General features: G+C 39.4%; 1 protein-coding gene across 2 annotated transcripts in view; it reads right to left on the bottom strand.

Annotated features, from left to right (window-relative positions):
• ZCCHC17 (zinc finger CCHC-type containing 17) overlaps positions 1-24,881 on the bottom strand; it is a 55,185-nt gene that overhangs the window by 5,960 nt on the left and 24,344 nt on the right. Inside the window, exons 4-8 of one of the 2 annotated variants that reach the window (XM_088844452.1) lie at positions 18,866-18,966; positions 17,354-17,445; positions 9,451-9,551; positions 7,068-7,213; positions 22-87 (exon numbers count right to left, since the gene is read on the bottom strand). In XM_088844452.1, coding sequence (XP_088700578.1) covers positions 49-87; positions 7,068-7,213; positions 9,451-9,551; positions 17,354-17,445; positions 18,866-18,966 — 479 coding nt within the window. In that variant the 3' untranslated portion in view covers positions 22-48. The remainder of the gene's footprint in view (positions 1-21; positions 88-7,067; positions 7,214-9,450; positions 9,552-17,353; positions 17,446-18,865; positions 18,967-24,881) is intronic. The other variant, XM_055397008.2, reaches the window with a different exon arrangement.

Raw genomic sequence — 24,881 nt, 5'->3', positions numbered from 1 at the left:
GATCCCGTGTGGCTTACTTACCATGTACTGGGTCCCATCACTTCTTTCTTACTCAAAGACATCAGTCCAAGAAATGTCCCCTCTTTCCTGCATTAAATTTTCCTTCTTTAGTGGCTCATTCCCAGCAGTAAACAAATGTGCTCTTATAGTTCCCATTAAAGAAAAAAACAAAACCCTTCCTGAGCAATTTTAACCAGGTTAATATTGTTAACCTGGTTAACACCACTCTACTGAAACAGGTCTTGTCAAAGTTACCAATGATCTCCACACTGCCAAATTCATGGTCAGTCCTTAGGCCTCATTTACTTGATCAATCAGCTGCATTTGACACAGTCTATCTTCCATAAAACACACTCCTCACTTAACTTCTACCACATTCTCTCACTCTCCACCAACTTCCCTAGCTGTTCTTTTTCAGGCTCCCTTGCTCCATAACCTCTAAAAATTGAAACACTCTGGGGCTCAAGTCCTCAAACCTGTTCTCTTCCCTATATTTACTCTCCAGGCAATCTCATAGGTAAGGTAAGGTAAGGTGAAGTCGCTCAGTCATGTCTGACTCTTTGCGACCCCATGGACTGTATCCTACCAAGCTCTTCCATCCATGGGATTTTCCAGGCAAGGGTACTGGAGTGGGTTGCCATTTCCTTCTCCAGAGGATCTTCCCGACCCAGGGATCGAACCCAGGTCTCCCGCATTGTAGGCAGATGCTTTACCGTCTGAGCCACCAGGGAAGTCTATAACAATCTCATACATGAACTCAAATACCATCTATCTATAGATGGCTCCCAAATTTATATCTCACCTGAGTCTTTCCTTTGAACTCCAAAACTACACATCCAACTGCTCACTCTACACATCCATGTGTGTACCTGATAGGCTTTTATGCCTCACCCCCTCCCAAACCTACTCTCCCATCCCTCCAGTCTTCTCTCCCATTTTCACTGATGACAACTCAAACTAAACCCAACTGCTCTCCATTCCCAAACTTACTTCTGCATTCCTTCTCTTAGCTCACTTAACCCAAAACCTTGCCATCACCTTCAATTGTTCTCTTCCTTATTTCATATCTGATCACTCAACAAATTCTGTCAGCTCTGCCTTCAAAATATACCCACATTTCAACTCCCTTCTCACCACCTCCACTACTATCATTCTAGTCCAAGCCTCCATTATCTCTCATGTGGATTATTAATACTGTCTATTAACTAGCTTGCTACTTCCACCTTTGCCTTTTGACCATCTAATTTCCATACAGTAGCCAGAATAATTCACTTAAAAGAGAAGTCAGATCATGTCATCCCTCTACTCAAAACCCCTAATGACATCCATCTCATTCTAAGTGAAAGCTGAAGTCCTCATATTCTCATATAAGGCCCTGGTTTCCTCTAACTCATTCACTTCCTATACTGGCCTCCTTGCTGTTCCTTAAAAGGCCAAGTTCATTCCCAATCCTAGCTATCATACTTGTTGAAGGGCTCTCCCACCACTTCTCTGAGTAGCTTGCTTTCTCATTTCCTTCAAAGATCAACTCAAATGATGCTTTATGACAAAAGCCTGCCCTTACCATCCTGTATAGAATGGAAAGTCACCTATTCCCTTACCCCATTCTACTATTCCCTGTCTCTCATAACCAGATTAACTTTTATCCATAGCATCTATCGGGCTTCCCTGGTGGCTAAGACAGCAAAGAATCTGCCTGCAGTGCAAGAGACTCAAGTTTGATCCCTGTGTTGGGAAGATCTCCTGGATAAGGGACTACCTACCCACTCCAGTATTCTGCCTGGGGAATCCCATGGACACAGGAGCCTGGCGGGATACAGTCCATGAGGTCGCAAAGAATCAAACACGACTGAACAGATTAACACACAACACATAGGACTTATCAGTACTTGAAATGTTAGTATTGAAATGTTCATTGTCTGTAACCCTCATTAGAAAGAAAGTGCCATAAATTTTACCTGTTTGGTCACTACTGTACCTGCAATGACTAGAACAGAGCTTGGCATATAATAGAAATTCTTTTAATGAATGAGGTTGGAGTAGAGTATGTGACAGAAGGGACTGGTAAAGAGATGATATTGTGATGTTGGACAAATCATGAAAAGTCTTAAAGGAACGCAGACTTTTCCATAGAAAAAGGGGAATCATAGAAGGCTTTTGAGCGGACTACACTGGATGACCCTCTGTGCTCCAGCAGATCAATCCCAGGACTGGCAACCTCTCTCGAAGGTAGGCACCAGAAATTCTCTGGACAATAGAACAGAGCCAGCACTGCAGCCAAAGGATGGCTTTCTATTTCTGTTTTCTATATATAGTACAGCAGAGAGTAATTATAGTAGCCGAATCAAAAGAAGAAAATTATATTCTGGATCAAATATAGCTAAACTTCACTATAATAAGTGGGCAGCCTAACCCCAAGGTAGATGCTTCCTCATAATAGAGCCTGATTTAGAAAGACCCATGATGGCAAATGATAAGTGAAAGAGGCTAGCAAAGCACAGACCACAGGTTCATGGAAAGAGTATCCAGGGCTTCACTATAAAAGCCTCTATACCTATTTTACTAGCCTCTTCATGGCCCATTTCCATTTGCAACACAGAGGTTCCTCTTGTTCTAATTACAGTCAACAAAAATGACTTGCAATTTTCAGACACTGGGATGAAAACTGTCATGTAATGAATAGGTATAGCACTGAATTAAACCAATGCATACTAGATTTTTGTACAAGGGTTCCCTGGTGGTCCAGTGGTTAAGACTCAGCAATTCCACCACAGAGGGCACAGGTTTGATTCCTGTTCGGTCAACTAAGATTCCACATGGCATGCAGAGTGCCCCAAAAAAAGAAATGGAAAAAAAAGTAAGATATTTTATAAACTGTCAATACTAAACAAAAGTAAGGCATAAAAGATAATGAAGGAATTAAGGACAAGGTGAGAAGACAGTGATGTGAGCTGTTTTCTTGGTATAAACAATGGGCAGCAAGGGGGAAGATTTTACAGTTTCAATTCCCTAGAGCACTTTTTAACCAAAGAGGAATCATGAGTCATAAGTTCATATACACAAAGGAACTTTAAAAAGCAGTAAGGTATGATGACTATTACTGCCACTGTTCATCAGACTATTTCTCTACTAAGTGAAGAGCAACAGAAGGTTGGATAATGGGTTGACTAAGCAGGTCATAAAGAGCCTCATACCTAGCAGATTCTTAATAATTATTTTGGAGAACCAAAATACACATCTCAAAGCAGCTTTAGAAACAAAGCAATAACTAATTGTACCAGCTGTATTAAGCAACGCAAAAACATCCAAAGACCCACAGAAGTGAGAAAACCACAGAACCATTTTAGGAATCTGACAAACACCATTTAAATTCTAAAAGGTTAAAAGAGAATGAAAAAAATCCCTGCAACATATAAATAGAATTCAGTTTAAAATCAAGCTCTACTAAAGAAGTAAAATTATCTGTCTATAGATATGATCTTTATGTAGAAAACCTTTAAAGAGTCCACAAAAAACTATTAGAACTAATCGATGAACTCAGAAAAGTTGGAGGATACAAAATCAACATACAAGAATCAGTTTCATTTCTATACACTAACAACTAGCAATCCGAAAAGGAATTAAGAAAACAATTCCATTTATAATAGCATCAAAAATAATAAAATACTTAGGAATAAACTTAACTAGGGAGGCAAAAATATTAATAATTCTACACTGAAAACTACAAAGCAATGGAGAAAGAAATTATTCCATGGCAAACAGAAGGCGAAAAAGTAGAAGTAGTGATAGATTTGATATTCTTGGGCTCCAAAATCACTGTGGACAGTGACTACAGCCATGAAATTAAAAGACGCTGCTTGCTCCTTGGAAAAAAAGCTATGACAAACTCAGACAGTAGAAATTAAAAAGCAGAGACATCACTTTGCCAACAAAGGTCTGTAGATCTGTATAGTCAAAGCTATGGTTTTTCCAGTAGCCATGTATGGATGTGAGAGGTAGACCATAAAGAAGGCTGAGTACTTTAGAATTGATGTTTTCGAAATGTGGTGCTGAAGAAAACTCTTGAGAGTCCCTTGGACAGCAATGAGATCAAACCATTCAATTCTAAAGGAAATCAACCCTGAATATTCATCGTAAGGACTGACTCTGAAGCTGAAGCTCCAATACTTTGGCCACCTAATGCAAAGAGCCAACTCACTGGAAAAGATCAGGATGCTGAGGAAGACTGAAGGCAAAAGGAGAAGTGGATGACAGAGGATGAGATGACAGATGAGATACAGTATCACCAACTCAATGAACATGAATTTGAGCAAAGTCCAAGAAATAATGAAAGACAGGGAAGTCTGGCGTGCTGCAGTCCGTGGGGTTGCAAGGAAGTGGACAAGATTTAGCCACTGAACAAAAACAGTTACAGAAAAGAAGAGAGTAATAAAACAGCCACAGCCTCAGAGCAGTCCACATTCAGAGTTAAAGCAGAAGGCAAAAGAGAATCAAACAGTGAGATAAAGAAGGGTTTTTTCAAAAAAATCAGATGTCCAGACCCAGGCTCTGTGAACTTGGTACTCAAAAGGTAAAAGGGAAACATGTATTTTAAAGATCTCCATGGGCTGGGACTCCCTGGTGGTACAGTGGACAAGAACCTGCCTGCCAATGCAGGGGACTTGGGTTCGATCCCTGGTTTGGGAAGATTCTGCATGCCGCAGGCAACTAAGGCCCATGAGCCACAAATACTGAGCCTGTGCTCTAGGTCCCACAAGCCACAACTAAAGAGCCCCTGTGCCACAACTACTGAAGCCCCACACACCTAGAACCTATGCTCAGCAACAGGAGATGCTTGCACACTGCAAACCAAGAGTAGCCCCCCACTCACTGCAACTAGAGAAAACCTGCACACAGCAAGGAAGACCCAGGGAAACCAAATATTAAAAAAAAATTTTTTTTTTAATCTCCTTGGGCTAGTTCAGTAGTCTGAATGTAAGTGAGAGAGGTAAGGAGCAAAAATGCACAGTAGTAGTGTGAAAGAGTTGGACACAACTGAGCAACTTCACTTTCACGCACTGGAGAAGGAAATGACAACCCACTCCAGTGCTCTTGCCTGGAGAATCCCAGGGACGGACGCCTGGTGGGCTGCCGTCTATGGGGTCGCACAGAGTCGGACACAACTGACGTGACTTAGCAGCAGCAGCAGTGGGAGGGGGAGGGGGAGGAAGGAAGAGAATTGAGATGTTACAAGGCACCACAGACAGGACTTGGTGACTGACTATGTACGGGATAAAAAGGAGAAAAAACTTAATTGCACGTTGTTTCTTTCCTGGAGACTGGAAGGTTACTGCTGTCATTAAAACTAGAAATACAAGATAGAAGGATAGAAGCAAGGGTTTTGGTAGTTGTGTTTTTATGGGGCTTGGGGTAGGAGGGTGTGTATAGGGAGGAGGGCCAAAGAAAAGCTAATGATAGTCGTGTCAGGTAACATTAATTAAAAACTTACTTGTCAGTGCTTTATATCTAATTTGAGGAGCTGGCATCACTCTGCAAGGAGCACAATTATCAAAGATCACAACAGTCCTACTTTGTCAGTTACTGATGTAAGCAAATAGCACAGAAAGGTCTTATACTAGGTCTGACTGGCTCCAAGACAGAGTTTGAGGTACCACTGGGATATTACTTAGTGACGTCAAAGTTGTCAGGGCAGCTAAAGTCTTAGAAGGGATGTGATCACCCAGGGAAAGAATATACAGATTGATAAATTATCACCCATGTATTGGGCTAATTCTTAATAATGGTACAATGGGCCTTTTTCCTTGTCCAAAAAATGAAGAAAATACTTAAATTTTTAAATAATGCCCACAGAGGGCAAGGACCTTATCAGAGTTTTTATGTTCCTAGGTTTGCAATGCCTGGAACAAAATGACCATTTAATAAACATTTGCTAAAGCTTTAAAATAAAACCAAACCAAAGAAAACCCCAAAAGTTAATAACTGGGCACAACTAAAAAAACACTACACTATACGAGAACAACTATTTCTGACCTAATTATAGCATAGTTTTTTTTTCCCATTTCCTCTCTGTGCTGTAAGCTACAAATGCACTGGGGTTTTTTTTGCACTACAATAATGTCTGTTTTATGAACTGTATAGATGGAAGACACAACGCAGTGAGACAGGCATTCTTAGCCACTGCTGGGTGCAAAATAAGTACTTTTTAGAAAGATAATTTGATAAGATATATAGAGTCTTAAAGCCCTTATTCAGCAATCTTACTTAGGAATTTATCTAAAGAAAGGAATAAGAGACATGGCCAAAGACTAGGTTGAAGTATTCAAAAATATCCCACAAAAAATACAATGAAATAAACCATCATTTAGCCATAGGGTTGCCTGGAGAACCCCAGGGACGGGGGAGCCTGGTGGGCTGCCATCTATGGGGTCGCACAGAGTCGGACATGACTGAAGCGACTTAGCAGCAGCAGCAGCAGAGTATCGAACGGTGCTCTTAAATCAAGTTTTTAAGAATACTTAGGGCTTCCCTGGTGGCTCAGATGGTAAAGAATCTGCCTGCAATGCAGGAGACCCAGGTTTGATCCCTGGGTTGGGATGATACCCTGGAGAAGGGAATGACTACCACTCCAGTATTCTTGCTTGGAGAATCCCATGGATAGAGGAGCCAGGCAGGCTACAGTCCATGGGGTTACAAAAAGTCAGACACAACTGAGCAACTAACATGCACAAGAACACTTTAGGATACTAGAAAATGCTTTCGATAAATATAATGAAAAAAGTAGGATACAAACTATACCTAGCAAGATGATGACTGTGCGTTTATGTGTAAACACATACATATATATGTGAAAATCATATATATATATACAATTACATAGAGAATTATATATTTATATATGTATATATTTACCTAGAAAAATATAAGAATATTAAGAGTCTCACTGGGTGGAAAGATTACAAGAGATCCTAATGTTCTTGATGTTTCTCAGTATTTCTAAAATTTCTGCAAAAAGTATATTTTTATTTTAAAACTCAAAATATGATAAATAAAAGCAAGATAGCACTCACCTTCTTTCTTTTTCTAGAAGAGTTTCTTGTGGGGTCAGGCTTTTCAAACTCTGCTGACTTTGCCTCTTCTTTCTCCTCTTCCTCATCAGGTATCAGAGAATACTTGGTCCCACCTGGTTGCATGAAACAATCCTTTGCAAAGTGGCCTGTAGAAAAGAAATAGAAAAAGTAGGGAAGGAAGAAGCAATCTCTCCCCTTAGCAGGTGGATCTTCCCCAGAAGCTCCTGAAGGGCTGGCTGGTTCAGGAGGTACTACTAAGTTCATTCACAGCAGCTGTTGCATTCAGAGCAGCTTATCGGCATTGCTCACTCAACCAGAGCTAGACAAGCAGCTGGTCCTAGAGTTGTGGGAAATGCTGGCACTGCTTTGGAAATAGCAAAGAATGTGAGGATATAGGCTTGTGCTGCCCTCATTTGCAACTGGGTTCAGTAATTTGTAAAGGTCTTGTTGTTGTTTAGCTGCTAAGTCACGCCTGATTCTTTTGCAACCATAGCTATGGACTGTAGCCCGCCAGGCTCCTCTGTCTGTGGAAGTTCCCAGACAAGAATACTGGAATGGGTTGCCATTTCCTTCTCCAGGGGATCTTCCCAACCCAGGGAATGAACCCACGTCTTCTGCATTGGTTTTAAAGGTCTATTTGGAACTTATTTCTGACAATGAAAGACTGCTCCAGAGAGCAGAATATTTACCAGAGAGAGCCAAGTGGCAGGCAAAGAAGCCCTAAAGGAAGATAGCTCTTAGGCAGCAGGCAGGAACACAGCACTCAAATTCAAGCTAACACATAGAGAGACAGCAAAGTCACCTAGGGGCAGTCAACATTCACAGCCTGTCAGGTCCAGCAAGGCCTGAGAGATCATCAAATCCAACACTGCATTTGCAGAAGATACGAAGGCCCAGAGTAAAAAAGGACCTCAAGGTCACACAGACAGCAGCAGAGTTAAAACTTACCCTGAGTCTCATGTCTCCCTGCCCTGTGCTCTTTCTGTTGCACCCAAACCAACCACCTTTGGCCTGCCTGGGCCAAACTCCATCTTTCATTATTCTTTTCTGCCTCATGTTACACCTGGTGGAAACAAGTTGAAGGTAAGAGAACCTCACTCTCCCTGCGCCTACATTACTATTAAGGGGTCCTTTAACAGATGCTACACAGCTGGTTTTATGTGAGCTTTTTGTAGGCCCTACCTTAGGGGCACAAAGAATTTGATGAGATCATCAAAAAGCTATGTGTAAACTATAATACTTTGCAACTCAAGAGTCCAGAAGCTGAATGGTGCCTGGAAGGAGAATACAGCATGCTGCTGCTGCTGCTGCTAAGTCACTTCAGTCGTGTCCGACTCTGTGCGACCCCATAGATGGCAGCCCACCAGGCTCCCCCGTCCCTGGGATTCTCCAGGCAAGAACACTGGAGTGGGTTGCCATTTCCTTCTCCAATATGTGAAAGTGGAAAGTGAAAGTGAAGTCGTTCAGTCATGTCTGACTCGTAGCGACCCCATGGACTGCAGCCTACCAGGCTCCTCCGTCCATGGGATTTTCTAGGCAAGAGTACTGGAGTATAGGGTTTTCCAAATATCTGGAACAATCCCACAATATCTGCAAGGAAGTATTCATTCTCTCGACTTCATTTTTCCCTTCCTCCCTCTACATTAACAATAAATCAGGACTTAAACCCCACAAACTCAACCAGGACACAAATCTGCTACGACTCGTAGAAAAGTCAAGAGAGCAAGGTAGATGAAAGGCTAGGGAGACCTGGTGACAAACTGAGGTCACTCTGAAAATGAGAAGATGGCAGTCCCTCTCATTATAGCTCCAACAAGGGAAGTCAAGCTGAAAGAGCTCTTTAATATTTGAGTAGGACTGGAGGAAACTTGAGGAAACAAAACTAAAAGGAAGTGACTAGCCTGTATTCTTTACTACGAAAAAAATATTGTATTCAGAACTCAGAAGTTAGAGAGATAAAGGTAAAATAAGCAAGAAAGGATTGACTTGGACCCTTAAGAAATATATTTCCAAGTCACTTAATTTTTGCAACCCAACAACAATGGTCCATAGAGATAAAATTTAGATTGTTAATAATCCAACACTCTTACCCCTCCTGTCATAGTACATGGGGCCCCTGCCCAGGCAGGGCATCACCTGAGGAAGAGGGGAGTAGTGGCGGTAGTGTAGTACCCAGCAGGGCCAGCATTCAGAAAAGGAAACAGAAAAAGCAACAAGTCATGAACCCTGACGTGAGTCTACTAGGAACAGCAGATGAGCAGGTGAGGCCAACACTTGGCTAAAACCCAGGGTGATCTAAAGGCACGCTAGGTGGCCTCCCTCATCCTGTAAAGGGTCCATCCACAAGGAGAATAAAATTGAAACGGCAGAGGCTTCAGCTTACCTTTACAGCCACACTTCTTGCAGGTGGTGTTGAGGACAGCCTCGAGGGTGATCTTCTGCCCTGTGTAATCCTGGAAGGACCGCCTCCGCCTCTCTTCTTGCCTGTAATGAAATGATACTGACTGCTGGCCCTCATAAGAGATGTGGCCAGAGACACTACTAGTTAATACTCTATGTTGGTGTTTTGTTTTGGTTTTGGCAGGTAGAAGGGAGAAAGGAAAAGCACTGGGCCTAAGGAGATAGGCAGTGAAAGCAACGACATGAACTAGACAATTTTTTCATTCAGGACAAGGCTCTGAATTAATTACTATGAATAAGACTAGATTTCATCTCACTGATATACAGGGGATGAAGATACAATTACTCACCTTGCTAGGTCCCCTACAATCCTTACAAGGTCCTGGGTGACCATCAAAGATTTCTTAGAAAATCAAGTCCAAATTTCTTATGTTGGTATTCAAGGCCTCTCACAGCCTGTCTCTAACCTACTTTTCTGGCCTCATCTTTACTGGTACAATAGGCTTGAGCCAAACCACACTATTTTACCTTTCCCAGATGGTTCACTGCTTTTGCTTAGGCCCCTCCCTCTTCCTGAAATGCTTTGCTTCCCCTTTTTACTCCCACCTCACCGCCTAACTACACCCAAACATTTCAAGGCTCGGTTCCGTTATTGCTCCTCCTCCTATCAAATTCTCCTCCCTAAGTCCCTCAGCCAGAATTAACCTCTTTGTTCACAGTCCCATAACACTTTTAAAAACTTCTAAATATATGACCAAATAATAAAATACAGAAAAGTACTCAGTATAAAAGTACAAGTATATAGCTTGACTGATTTTTTTGAAATATCCACATAATCAGTCCTCAGAGAAACAGAACATTACCAACACCACAGAAGCCACTCTAGCCACTGTGCTTCCTCCAAGAACAACCACTATTCCAGCTCCTAACAAAATAGATTAGTTTTACATATTTTTCTAAGTTGTATCAAGAGAATCAGAGTATGGACCCTTCTGTATCTGGCTCCTTTCACTGCCTTGTGAGATCCATATAAGTGTTGTGTGTGGCTGTGGATCATTCATTCTCGTTGCTGTAAGGCATTTTTCTGTTGACAAGTATTTGAGTAATTTCTACTATGAGAATGCTTCTGTGAACTTTCTAGCACAAGTCTTTTGGTGAACTTGTATATGTACATGTATTTCTTTTCGGAAATGCCTAATTCCAGGTGGGAGTGGAACCACTGAGTTACAGAGCATCTGTCTCAGTAGACACTGCCATACAGTGTGTTTACCAATTACACTGCTACCAGCAGAGCTGAAGTACCCCAGCTGTCACAGCTTTTATTACCTTTACTATAATACACAGGACCTACTCAGAGTATTCTTAGAAAATGTTTAATTGAAGAGCATCACCCCTGATCACTCTTCCTTTCAGACTCAAACTGCATCCCATATACACTTCAGTCCTAGCACATATCACACCACATAGTTATTTCTTTCTAGGTCTGGGCCTGTTTAAAAAAAATCTTACTTGCCTTTGTTTCCCTGGCACCTCAGCCCATGGCTTGGCAAGCAACAGCATCAATGGATGCTTGCTGAAATTTCTTTGTTCTTCATCCAAACCATTTTTCTTTACCTGAATGTCTTTAACTTTGAACTCTTACTTCACCTAGGCTTTTCCAACTGTTCACTAGCGGGTCTCTCCAGAGTCCAGCAAAAGTAGAGAAATATTTTGCCAAAAGAGCCACATTACCCACAGCAATGCAGGATAATCAAAGCAGAACAAAGCAACTCACTTCACAAATTCTAGTCAAGTTTTATGGGCTATGTGGGCTTAAGACAGGAAACAAAGAGGATCTAGGTACTCCATATTCTGTTCCATTCATTTGTCAAAGTGCAGCTCAAATATCGAATCTTCTATAAAATGCTCCCTGTTACCACAGGCAAAGTTAAATACTCACTTTATTTTACTAATTTGTTTATATTTTGCCTCACCCTCTATTCCACAACCTGATGCAAAAAGCCAACTCATGGGAAAAGACCCTGATGCTGGGAAAAATGGAAGGCAAAAGGAGAAGGGAGCAGCAGAGGATGAGATGGTTAGATAGCATCATCAACTCAATGGACATGAATTTGAGCAAACTCTGGGAAATAGTGAAGGACAGGGAAGCCTAGCATGCTGTAGTCCATGGGGTTACAAAGAGTTGGACACAACTTAGCAACTGAACAACTTTATCACAACCAGGACTTGAAAGGTAAAGTCTATGTTATACTCTTTTCTATATCTGAGCAGACAGCACACCATCTAGAATACTGTTGTCCAAAAAAAACAAAAAACGCAAAGATGTAAAGTTCTATAAATTTATATCTGTACTGCTGACTATTACGTCTGACTTTATGTCTATGGCTAGCTAATGAGCACTTAAAATGTGGTTTGTGATTGAGGAATTAGATGGTAAACTTTATTTGTGTGTGTTAGTCACTCAGTCGTGCCCGACTCTTTGTGACAGCATGGACTGCAGCCCACCAGGCTCCTCTGTCCATGAGATTTTCCATGCAAAGATACTGGAGTGGGTTGCCATTTCCTTCTCCAGAGGATCTTCCCAACCCAGGGAGCGAACCTGGGTCTTCTGCACTGCAGGCAGATTCTTTACTGACTGAGCTACAAGGGAAGCCAATTCACATTTAAATCACCTGTGTGACTAGTGGCTTCCCAGTTGAGACAGACCACACAAGCATATGGTTTAAGTTCTGAAAAGTCTGTTCATATCCCTAGCTTGTGCCCTAGAAGAATCTTACTCAAATGATAGAAGGTCAACTGTCTGGTATGGATAACAGGAGAGGATCCATTCAAAGAGTGAAGCTTGAGGAACGAAAACCAAGGTGAGGAGCATGAAGAAGTAAATGGTGAGTTACTTACCTAGGGTATAAAGTTTCAATTAAGGAAGATGAGTAAGTTCTAGCGATCTAATGCACAGCATTGTACCTATAGTCAACAATACCGTATTATACACTTAAATATTTGTTAACAGGGTAGATCTCATGTTAAATGTTCTCACCGCAACAAAATTAAATTTAAGAAGACAAGGCAGGTTCTCGGGGACATAACTTGAACAGTCACAAAAACCCCATTACTTTCAGATGTCATTTGTAGAGCTCAGTTACAAGTGGCTATGAGTTGCAGCCTAAGCAAACCCTCATTATAATCAATTCCAATCCTCTGTGGATTCAAACATACCATAAGTCAAATCATACCTCCCACCTAACACTCAATTCAACAAATATGGCACTCACTCCCTTTCTGTCCTTATTGCCATCAAGCTAGTTTAGGCTTCAGTACATTTCACTTAAACAGTAATGATTCATTTACTGGTCTCCAGCACACATAGTTGGATTAATCTTTCCTTTTTAAGTTTAACCAATAAGAAGCAAGCACCAGCGCCAGTACTAACGACGTGAGGAAGTATCCTGCAGTGATAGGACACGGCAGAAAGAGATGCATAATGGATAATTAGTGTGGCCACACAAACGCTCTGTCTAAAGACTATACTATGCTGGTTAAACCCAGCTGGAAACTGCATTTAGCCCTTTTCCATTTGCAGATTCACTTATTAGAAGACCTTGTTAATAATCAATACTTTGGGGCCTGAGGGAATGAAATATAAGACCGCTAGATTTTGATGGAGAATGAAAGGTAGTTGTCAAGCTGTGGGTAGCTGAAGACAACATGAAGGTATTGAGCCTAACAGGGTGAAGCCAGAGAATGGGGTACCTGGAGAGAATTATCTACCCAGGAGTCTCTCCCACTCAAAGGCTTTAAAAACATTCATATTCTTTGACTGATATGCAAAGCTGTCTGCAATCTGACTCCAACCTATCTTTCAAGCCCTACATTCTTGTACCTAACCATACCTTCTTCTTTCCTTTAACAAGACTCTTGAATGTGCCACATGCATTCCTGCCTCATGCCTTTCCTCAAACTGTTCCTTCTGCCTGGAATACTATTCTTTCCCCTGCTGCCTGACAAAATCTTACCTATTCTTCAAGATTCAGTTCAACTGTCCCCTCTTCTCTGACCATCAACGCCTGATATCAACTCTTCCTCTTCAAGCTATTTCCTAGAATCCTTCCTTTAAACCACTCTTTTAATATTTATTACATGTTGCCTTGTATCAAAGTTATTTGCATAATTACTTCATTACACTAGGCAGTAAGGTCCTTAGACAGAAACCTTGGTATTGCCACTGTACTTCAAATAGAATAGGAGCCCAATAAATATTTGTCAAATAATAAGTAAATGGATACACTAACTAAACAACTACTATACATCAGGCATTATGTGAGATAAGAAATATAAGATGTGGCCTCTGACTCATGGCTTTTATATATTCTTTCAAAAGAAAGAGTGTGGGAGACTTCCCAGGTAGTCCAGTGGTTAGGACTCCATGCTTTCACAGCAGGGGGCATGAGTTCAATTCCTGGTCAGGGAACTAAGATCCCTGCAGGGCATGCAGAATGGCCAAAAAATAAAAAACAAATTAAAAAATAAAAAACAAAAGAAAAGGTATGATAATCTCAGATACTAGAGGAAAAATGAAGAAATATTTTAAAACAATAACTACAAGTAGTTGTTATATCTTAAATTTCTACTATAGATTAGACAACAAGCTGAAAGTGAAAGTCACTCACTCATATCCGACTCTTTGTGACCCCATGGCCTATACAGTCCATGGAATTTTCCAGGCCAGAATACTGGAGTGGGTAGCCTTTCCCTTCCCTTCTAAGCTAAGGTTATTTCTAAACAAGATTTAATTTAAACCATACTATCATTTCTATTACAGCAAGATGTAGGTGCCAGTCACTTGGTACAATGAAGATACACCTTCACTGAGGTTCAGAGAGGCTAGGTAATCTCTTCAGGGTCATAAACTAGCTTGGGGCAGAACTAGGGCTCTTCCTGATTCAAGTCTAACTCTAAAACCTGTCATCATTCCACTATACCATGCTTCTTTCCTAGATGCAGTCTATAAATAATTTACAACAAAGGTTACTGTTCAGCCATTTGGTCATTATTAGAAATAGCCCACGGAGAAGGCAATGACACCCCACTCCAGTACTCTTGCCTGGAAAATCCCATGGACAAGGAACCTGGTAGGCTGCAGTCCATGGGGTCGCTAACAGTCGAACACGACTGAGCGACTTCACTTTCTATTTTCCTTTCATGCATTGGAGAAGGGAATGGCAACCTACTCCAATGTTTTTGCCTGGAGAATCCCAGGGACGGGATGGGGAAGCCTGGTGGGCTGCCATCTGTGGGGTCGCACAGAGTCGGACACGACTGAAGCGACTTAGCAGCAGCAGCAGCAGCAGAAATAGCCCATACATAGAAACATGTACAACATAAAGCCAAGGGGTCCCTTCCTTTCGATTTTCTTCCCTTGTTGTAAGAAACATATGCAGCTCTTTTATCTTGTTTTATATTTTTACCCTTATAAGAGTGGCTTTAGGAAATTTCACTGCTTTTTAATGTATCTGCATAAACAGGATTCTTTGGAGCAGAAGTAATTTATTACAATGCAATCAGTAAATATCACACTTAACATTTCTGAGCTCAGAATTATAAAAAATTTCAAATGTAAAGTATTTGCCAATAATTAGCCCTACAAACCTGTTAACATTTAGAGACTAAACTACAGTAATATGAAAAACTCTGTAAGTCACATGCAACACCTAGAAGCATCATGTGGGGAAAACAAAATTAGTTTTAACATCAGAGAGACCTGGATTCAACCCACCATAACCTGTTATACAATCACAGGCAAGTTATCACCAGGTATCAAGCTAGAAACTAAGAAAATAAAATGAAAATAACACCCACTTTGCAGGTTGTTATAAGAATTAGACACATTAATGTGCATGAATCACCTTGTGTAAGTCTGACATATAGTATGTATTCAATAAATATTACTTTCCTTCCTTCATATTCAAAATTATTTTTTTTCAGAACTATAAACATAAGGGTTTCCAAACACTGCATTGCCAAGACCCCACTCAAACAACCCTTTCTTTTTCTTATTTAAAAAAATTAAATAACATGATGGCCACTAAAATCACTAAATTAGCATGAAATAAACAATGTGATATTTTATGTAAGAAGCAACAAAATAATGTCATGGTTAACCTGAGGATAAACGTACGATTTTAGGTGGCTTTCTGAAACACTGAAAACAGTTCATAAACCCCTCAGCCTCCTTCAAGGGATATTAAGGATCTAGGAACCCCTGATTAGAAACCACTTGTGAAGTGAAAGTCGCTCAGTCATGTCCAACTCTTTGTGACTCCATAGAAATGGCAACCCACTCCAGTGTTCTTGCCTGGAGAATCCCAGGGATGGGGGAGCCTGGTGGGCTGCCGTCTATGGGGTCACACAGAGTCGGACACGACTGAAGTGACTTAGCAGCAGCAGGGGCAGGCTATATAGTCCACGGAATTCTCCAGGCCAGAATACTGGGGTGGATAGCCTATCCCTTCTCCAGCAGATCTTCCTGACCCAGGACTCAAACTGGGGTCTCCTGCATTGCAGGTGGATTCTTTACCAACTAAGCGATCAGGGAAGCCCTAGAAATCACAGGCACACCCTAATTTTACTGAGCTTCACAGATACTGTGTTTTCTACAATTTGAAAGCAACCCTGAATTGAGCAAGTCTATTGGCATTATTTTTCCAACCGTATTTGCTCCCTTTATGTCTCAGTATCAAATGAGGTAATCTGGCAGTATTTCAAACTTTTTCATCATCATTATTATTTCATTTGTTATAGTGATCTCTAATGCTACTATTGTCATCATTTCAGCACTTTTTAGTAATAAAGCATTTTTAAACTAAGGTATACATATTGCTTTTTAGACACTGTGATATTGCACACTTAATAGACTACAGTATACTTTTATATGCACTGGGAAATGAAAAAAATTCACGTGACTCACTTTATTAAGGCATTTGCTTTATGTGGTGGTCTGGAACTGAAACCACAGGCTCTCAGAGCTATGCTTGTATTCAAGAAAGATTCTGAGACAGCAAATTCTGTGGATCACCAGACAGTATCCGACACAGAAAATCTATTCATAAATGAAAAGTCAAAAACGCTAGTGAAAGTAAGGTGTTGTGTTCAGGACACAGCGCATCCCAAGATGCAGGAGTCTAAAACCCCACTGGAGGTGTCCCTCGTACATGGTCTCTGACTTTTTTCAGTCCCAGAGCAAGGGGAAAGGCAATTAACAAGTACCTCATGATGAATGCTTTTTGGCTAACTGGTTAAAGGGAGAAGCAGAAAAAGAATAAGGGGAAAGATACTAAATCATTGACAGAGCACTTCTATGCTAGGAGCTGCATGTTTGCATTTCATCTTAGTGTTATCTACAACACTTTCTGGGCTTCCTTGGTGGCTCAGGTGGTAAAGAAGTCGCCATCAATGCAGGAGACCTGAGTTCAACCCCTGGGTCAGGAAGATACCCTGGAGAAGGGAATGGCTACCCACCCCAGTATTCTTGCCTGGAAAATCCCATGGACAGAGAAGTCTGGTGGGCTATAAAGAGTCAGACACGACTGAATAACTAAGCACACACACACACACACTTACTAACATACACACACACACACGGTGGGCTATACTGAATAACTAAGCACACACACACATACACACTTACTTTCTAACACACACACACACTTACTTTCTAACACACACACTTACTTTCTAACACACACACACACACACACACACACACACTTTCTACCTCTAAAAACCAAAGATCACAGGCTACAAACAGTGGAGTTTAAAGGTGGACCTGAATCACTATATCATTCTGTGGTTTGAAAAGTTATTTTAACCTTTCCAAACCTTTTACCTACTCAATGATAACGTTGTTGGGATCAAGGTCCTTCCCAGTCCCTTGGTTGACAACCTTCATGGAGAGGGATACTTTTATCCTATCATTTTTCATCTGAAAAATACAAAAGCAAAATTGGCAAAAGCTCAAAGTACATATTTGGACTGTTGGTCTAAAATTATCTAAGAATTGGAGGTTTTTACCATGTATCTAACACTGAGTTCCTCTAATGGTCAAGGTCCTGTGCTAGGAACATTTTGGGTACTAATAAGCATAACAGGCAAATTCTATGGCAAAGGCATTTCAGGAAATGGTTTTCTTATCATTCTTGACCCTCCTAAGGGAAAGACAAAAATGATTGCTCAGAAATCCAGGGCCTGTGGAAGTAACCAGGCAAAAATTAAAGCTTTTTTTTAATATATAGTTCAGTGTAATAATTGGTTCAGAGATCCATGAGCATAGAATGGATTTCAGAACATTCCAGTGGACTAGATCTCTTTTTGGACTTTATCTAAAAGCTTCTTAAACATGAAGGCAACTAACAGTGTCTTTAAATGTGAAGACAGCTGTTAGCCACATTGGTCTTCTTTTGCTTCCTTCAGCACTTGAAGGCCTCTACAATTTGGGGTGTTTATCAGCTACTCTCTTTGCCTGTAATATGCTTTTCTTAACTTTTCACATGACTGGCTCCTTTTTCTTTGGGTCTCAGATCATATACAACCACCACCCCCGCAAAAGTCTGTTTCTGACTGTTTTATCTAAATCACCCCCCACCTTGTTTGCCCCTACTATAGCACTTACTGTAACCTGTAGTTATTTTTAATTATTTTAGTTTGCTTACTTCTTATTTATCTCCTCTTGTATAGAATATATATTCCATACAAGTTCCATAACCACTGAAGTCATTTATATCTGATTTACTAACTCTTGTATCCCTCAGAACTAGCATATATTAAACACTCAAATATTGCTGAATATCTCTGTCAGGAGTGTCTCCTCTGCCATCCTCTGGGAGAAAAGCAGGTCTCAGTGTATATGCACATCACTCTGGTGGTCTGAACAGACCCACAGACCCTCAAGTGAGCTGCTGTTAACAGGGTCCTCCAGCATTTTCTCACTTTCCCTCACATAGCATGGTGTCAGGTATTATGAAAAATGACTGTAAACTCTATGTTCTTTTTTGTTTGGGTCCAAACTGAAGTGTATTTGGAAGTTTTCTACTAAAGACAGTCTCATAGATTTATGTTTTCTTCTCTCTTTTTGGTTCTTTTTTTTTCCTCCACATCCATCATTTGGATGAACTTCAGGGAGGGAAGTCTTATAAACAAGTAATTATTGGACCACACTAATTACAGTTCACACTATCCTTCTGAGTTTGCATGACAGACAGATAGCCAACAGGTTTAAATTCAGGTCAGATTATCTGCCACTGTTAACACCATATACACACTCATGAAATATCACCATGAAAAACTTAGAAAATCCCAGCTTTACTTAATAGTTTCTAGCCAATTAAAGTTGCACAGAACTTTACCTCTCGGCCAATAAGCTTCACCCACACTTTGTCTCCAACATCTACTATCTCAGAGGGCTTATCCACGCGACAGGATGACATGTGAGTTCGATGGACCAGACCTGGGCACAAGAAGAAAAAAAGCACTGGGCATGTCTGGTATTCATACTCTAAATAACACAGTAAAGAGACAATGGGAGTTGGGGATTCACTGAAAAAGTTTTCATTAGTTTAAAACTGCAAATTAAAACAATTTGAGATGACTTTTTATACCTAATCAGCTAACAAATATTCTTTAAAATAATGCTTAATTATAGAGTAGAATGTGATACAATAGCTATATTTATATAGTACTGGTAAAAATACAAGCTGGTAAAATTCTTTGAAAACAAAAGGCCTAAAGATGTTTATACCTTTGATGCAAAAAAACACCACTGGAACTTTTCCAAAAGAAAAATTCAATAGAGGCAAAAATTTATGGCATATAAAAATACCTGCAGTATTATTATCTACAAAGATAGATTATAGTAGATTATAATATCTATTATCTAAAAAATTAAAATTATGACAAAATGTAAATGACCAATACCTGGAAAACAGCTTGATAAATTATGATAAATCCTTCGTAAAAGAGTAAGCAGCCATTTAAATTAGTTATAAAAAATAATTATGATGTTAAGTGAAAAAAGTAAAAATAAACAAGGTTGCCATTTTTAATCTATTAAATTAGCAAAATATTTAGAAAAGAATAATATCCAGTGTTGATATAAATATAGTAAAATAAGAAATACTGCTGAAGCTAACATAAATTTTTAGAAATCACTCAGCACTGGCTATCAAGAGTGATAAAAATATTTAATAAAATGAACAGACATCCTTTTCCTTGTCTATCCAAGGTCATTTCCTGGGAGAACCAACTTCCTTACATTCTAAAATAATCTGGTCAGTCCTTGTAGTTTGATTGGAGCTGATCTAACCCCCAGCTGTGAGGATATGACACAGGCATAGTCAATCAAGGTACTTCATTCCCCAGCCACAGCAACTATTTGGTTCAGGGACAGACACAAGATACTAGCTAAATCAAATCTTTCTCAAGAAGTCAGGATTATAAACTACAAGAAGTTACCAATGCCCATCTTTACCACCAGGTGGCAAGAGTCAGCCAGAGGGAAGCAAAGAAGAGCCTGCATAAACAAGAGACAAAGCCCTAAAGGCATAAACTGGATCCAGCCTTGGTGGAAGCTAGATTTATTAATATCTTACACTGCCCAGGGAAATTAGCCAGAAATTTGCAAAATGTTTCTCCTGTATTTCTGTCCCTAGCAACCAAGAGTTGTAATAATTAATTTGACCCATAATCACTTCTGAGACTAAGAAAAAAATCTTATACATAGAAAAATCTATATGTACCTAGAAAAGTGATTTACATTAAAATATTCAATGTATTTTTAAGACAGAAAAAAATAGAAACAACTAAATATCCAGCAATAGGGTAATGGCTAAGTCAACTATCGTACAGCTACTTGATAGCCCATTAAAAACAATGTTCAAAAAATTATGTAAAAATATATCAATAACTAATTCTTTTGCAAATATCTGAGTGCCTACTATGTGCCACGCACTGTAGGAAACAGTATTTCTCATTTAAATAATGAAAATGCTTAAAACAGATTCCAAAAATTAGAAAGGAATAATCCAAAATGCTATAGCAATGGTTAGACTAGGGTATAGGATTGCAGGTTAATTTTTTTAAATTTTCAGATGTTCTAATAATAGAGAAAACTCTATTCTGAGGGAAATGAACATCATAAACACTCATTCTGAATGAAAATAAACCTGGAACCTAAAGAAAAAATAATGTCAAAGATTTCTGTCCAAAAAACTTGCACTCCCTGAAGTTTCCTGAGAGAATTACTAACCTTTATTCTCAATCTCTCTTACATACATGCATACACAAGGTTGTCAGCACATGCCTGTAACAAAGTATCTGCCATTTGTGTTTGGAGCTCCTGTGGGAAGCCACTCCTTTCTCTGCTCATGATTATTGGGTCTCTCAGACCTACTTCAGCTTATTCTGGAGGCTGACAATCTATCTTTCAATACTGCCAGAGCCAAAATGCTTTATATATATTATATAACCCATGTTTTAAATTTTAGACCATCATATAATCTTTTGGAGAAGGCAATGGCAAGCCACTCCAGTACTCTTGCCTAGAAAATCCCATGGATGGAGGAGCCTGGTGGGCTGCAGTCCGTGGGGTTGCTAAGGGTCAGATACGACTGAGCGACTTCACTTTCACACATTGGAGAAGGAAATGGCAACCCACTCCAGTGTTCTTGCCTGGAGAATCCCAGAGACGGGGGAGCCTGGTGGGCTTCCGTCTATGGGGTCACACAGAGTTGGACACGACTGAAGTGACTTAGCAGCAGCAGCAGCATATAATCTTTAAATTGGATAAAATTCATGGATCTGGGCTCTTTTCTTTTTTTGTGATCAAGTAATGAGCAGAGTAACCTAATTAGAAAACCCAGAGGAAATTCAGATGCCCTAAAGGAAAGGGAAACCTTTCATTTTGACATCTTTTTGGCTGCCACTGTCCTCTAATTCTAAACTTCACTTTTTTCCTGAACTGCAAATGGAAGTTGTGAGGGAAATTAATGTTGAACCTAATATACTTGAGAAAACATTTTCGTTCCTGAAACAGGTCTATTTATTGGAGTGCCACAAAGAATGAGTTAACCATTTGTTCTCCTATGTGATTCCAAAGTAGGATATTTTTTAGCCCAAGCATCTCTTAAATATGGCATTTTGCAAAGCATTAATAATAAAAAATTATAAACTACTTAAAATGATTATGTGATACATGTGAATGATAAACTAACGCCATTTAAATGTTTACAAAAAGTATTTTAAAAGACAAAAAAATGTTTAACATTCACTAAGTGTAAAAGCTACAAAATGTATACACAGGATATAATCTTAATTTCAGTATGTTCATTTCTATGTACATATGTGACTATAAAGATATACACTGAAATGTTAACCTATCTCTGTATGGTAGTAATGATATTTGCTTTGGTAGGTTCTCTCTTATTATTCCATAAGCATGAATATTTTTAACCATAAAAAATGTTAACTATAAAAACCAAACATATATATATATTCATAAACAAAATCTAAACATGATATGTACGCTATGATTGAAATTATGTAAAACTATGTCTCATGGACACAGATGAAAAGGGAACATAAAATTGTTATACTGGTGTGTAGGATTTTTATAGTTGAAACTTAATGGCTTATCTCCTTTGCTTACTGGGTGAATTAAACAAGAGAAATGGTCGAGCCCATAGTCTTGAATGTAAACGTCAGGTAGGCAGTTGGATATGTAAGTTCATAGATCAGAGGAGGGGTATGAACTGAAAATACAATGTAGGAGTCTTCAGCATGCAGATACTTACATACCAAAATACATTAACCAGACTGTCAATTTAGTGATTGGTTCAGAGATACACACAATTCACCAAGTTATTAACTTACAATAGAAGATATACTTTTCTTATACCTGGAAGGTTCCAAGTCCTTATCTGGGAAAACTACTCACTGACCCCAGTATCAAATACCTAAAAATCAGATTAATGATTGGAAATTGCTTCAACACAGAATAAGAACAAAAGGGAAACAAACGTTTTGAGAGATGTTTCCTGTCCATGAAGGTTTGACGGACTTCCTCATAAAAGAATCCATCTCTCTAGTTCCTATCATCAGATTCATTTCTTCTTTAATAGGGTAAGATAAACACTGCCAACTTCTGGCTCTCAGGCTTTCTTTTACTATGTTTCAGAGATTGATATCTACTCATATAATCTCTCCCTAGTAAAAAGATACAATCAATTAGATTTCAGTCTACTAAACTGAAATTTCATTCTAATTCTTTTCCCCTGGAATTAAACTCAGATTACCTTGTTGAAGTCTTGAATGTTCCCATCTCTTCAGTCACAGATTTACAGGCAATTACCTGGTATATTTCTATCTGTGGCTAATCCTATACTCTGTATGGAGGATTCATCATTAGTTTCATTCTCAGCCTGAATTCTTAGGAAGTATTTCATTGTTAACCACACTCACCACCAATAGTTAGATTAAGTATATATGGTAGAAAACCAAAATAAAACATGAGGCTCCCTCAGTTTGTACTGGATACCTCACTAGATAGAGAATGTCCACGCATCCATTTAATCCTTCCTTACATGAGCCCTGTGACATAGGTTCACATGAGTAAATAGTCTAGAAGTAAATTGTCCAAAGTGACAAAGCTGATAAAGAACTGCAATTCAAATGTCTTCAACATCATATTGATACTTCTCCATTATTTTCTATATTATCAATCTGTTATCTTTTCAGTTAAAAAGAGAAAGACTATCCACAACAATAGAAACACATCTAATTCTTTTCTAGCAAAGGCTCTAAAACAGAAATCAACAAAAATGCTTTGCTCATTGTGTTACATGGAGGAAGCAGTTTGTATCTGGATCTCTGACATTAAGTCATAAATGCCCAAAGGGTATATCAAGTCCATCACCATATTCAATAAACCCAATATGATACTTAAACAGAATGAGTCCCAACTGAGTGTCTGCTGGTAAAAGAAAAAAAAATTCTGACAACTTGGAAAGAGCTAAAATCTCAACTACTATATGAAAAAAACAGAATTAGCCTATCAGTTCCCTTAAAAATATTCTCCCAACTGTTTTAGGTTCACCATTAATTTTACAAACTTCACTGACAATAAAGGAAAGAGGTAAAAATTACAAACCATTAGAGGTCAGCCGCAGCCAAGAAACATCAAAATAAGATCTCCTTTTCCTCTGGGACATATGAATTTCCTCTCTAGACTTTTCAAGTTAAATCACTGAGCTGGTCAAAAAGTTTGTTTGGGTTTTGTTACGGAAAAACCCAGAATGAACTTTTTTGGCTAACTGAGTATCTTCAACCAGCGATTTACAACAATAATATAAGTACATAAATTAAAGTGCTTGCACATCTTGTCGGTATTCAGACATTTACTAAACATCCACTATACTATAAGCAAAAATGGATCCAAGGATGAGTAAGGCATGATCCTGCCAGCCAAGAAACTCTAAAAATAACACACATGGTCCCATTTCACAGATAAGGAAACAAAGGCTCAAGGACTAAGCAACCTGTTGTAGTCAAGAAGCTAGTAAGTGGTAGAGCCAGGACTAGGATTTATTTTTTCATTTAATAAAATTCACTGAACATCCATTATATCTCAGGCACTGTAACAGGCCCTGACTCATCCCAGTAGCCTGCTGCTGCTGCTGCTGCTAAGTCACTTCAGTCGTGTCCGACTCTGTGTGACCCATAGACGGAAGCCCACCAGGCCCCCCCGTCCCTGGGATTCTCCAGGCAAGAACACTGGAGTGGGTTGCCATTTCCTTCTCCAATGTATGAAAGTGAAAAGTGAAAGTGAAGTCGCTCAGTCGTGTCTGACCCTTAGCAACCCACGGACTGCAGCCTACCAGGCTCCTCCATCCATGGGATTTTCTAGGCAAGAGTACTGGAGTGGCTTGCCATTGCCTTCTCCAGTAGCCTAACTATTACATATTACACAGCTCAGTGGATTAACTGAAACTTCACTCATTTTATTACATTGTATTTTTTTTACACCTCTAGACTGTGAACAATCTGAGAGCAGCAGGGACTATGTTTTCTTATCTCTGTTCCCACATAACACAATGACCAAAACATAGAACTCAGTAATCATTTGTTAAACCTGAATTCACTGCTAAAAATATTTGCACTTCTACCACAAGCAAGGCACTTTAAAAGTGCCTTGAATAATCTCTACTCTCAAAATTTTGTAGTTTAGAGCTGGTGGGAAAAGGATAGTAGAGAAAGAAGGAACTTCATAAACATATAGGGCTGCACTGTCCACTACAATAGTCACTAGCTACAGATGTTTTAAGTTTGAATTTAATCAAAACAAACAAAATTTAAAAGTCAGTAGGCTAC

Source organism: Moschus berezovskii, chromosome 2 (assembly GCF_049115385.1).
Source record: "Moschus berezovskii isolate FMDL1 chromosome 2, NW_MosBer_1.0, whole genome shotgun sequence".
Lineage (NCBI taxonomy): Eukaryota > Metazoa > Chordata > Mammalia > Artiodactyla > Moschidae > Moschus > Moschus berezovskii.
This window is presented reverse-complemented; position numbering and strand designations above follow the sequence as displayed.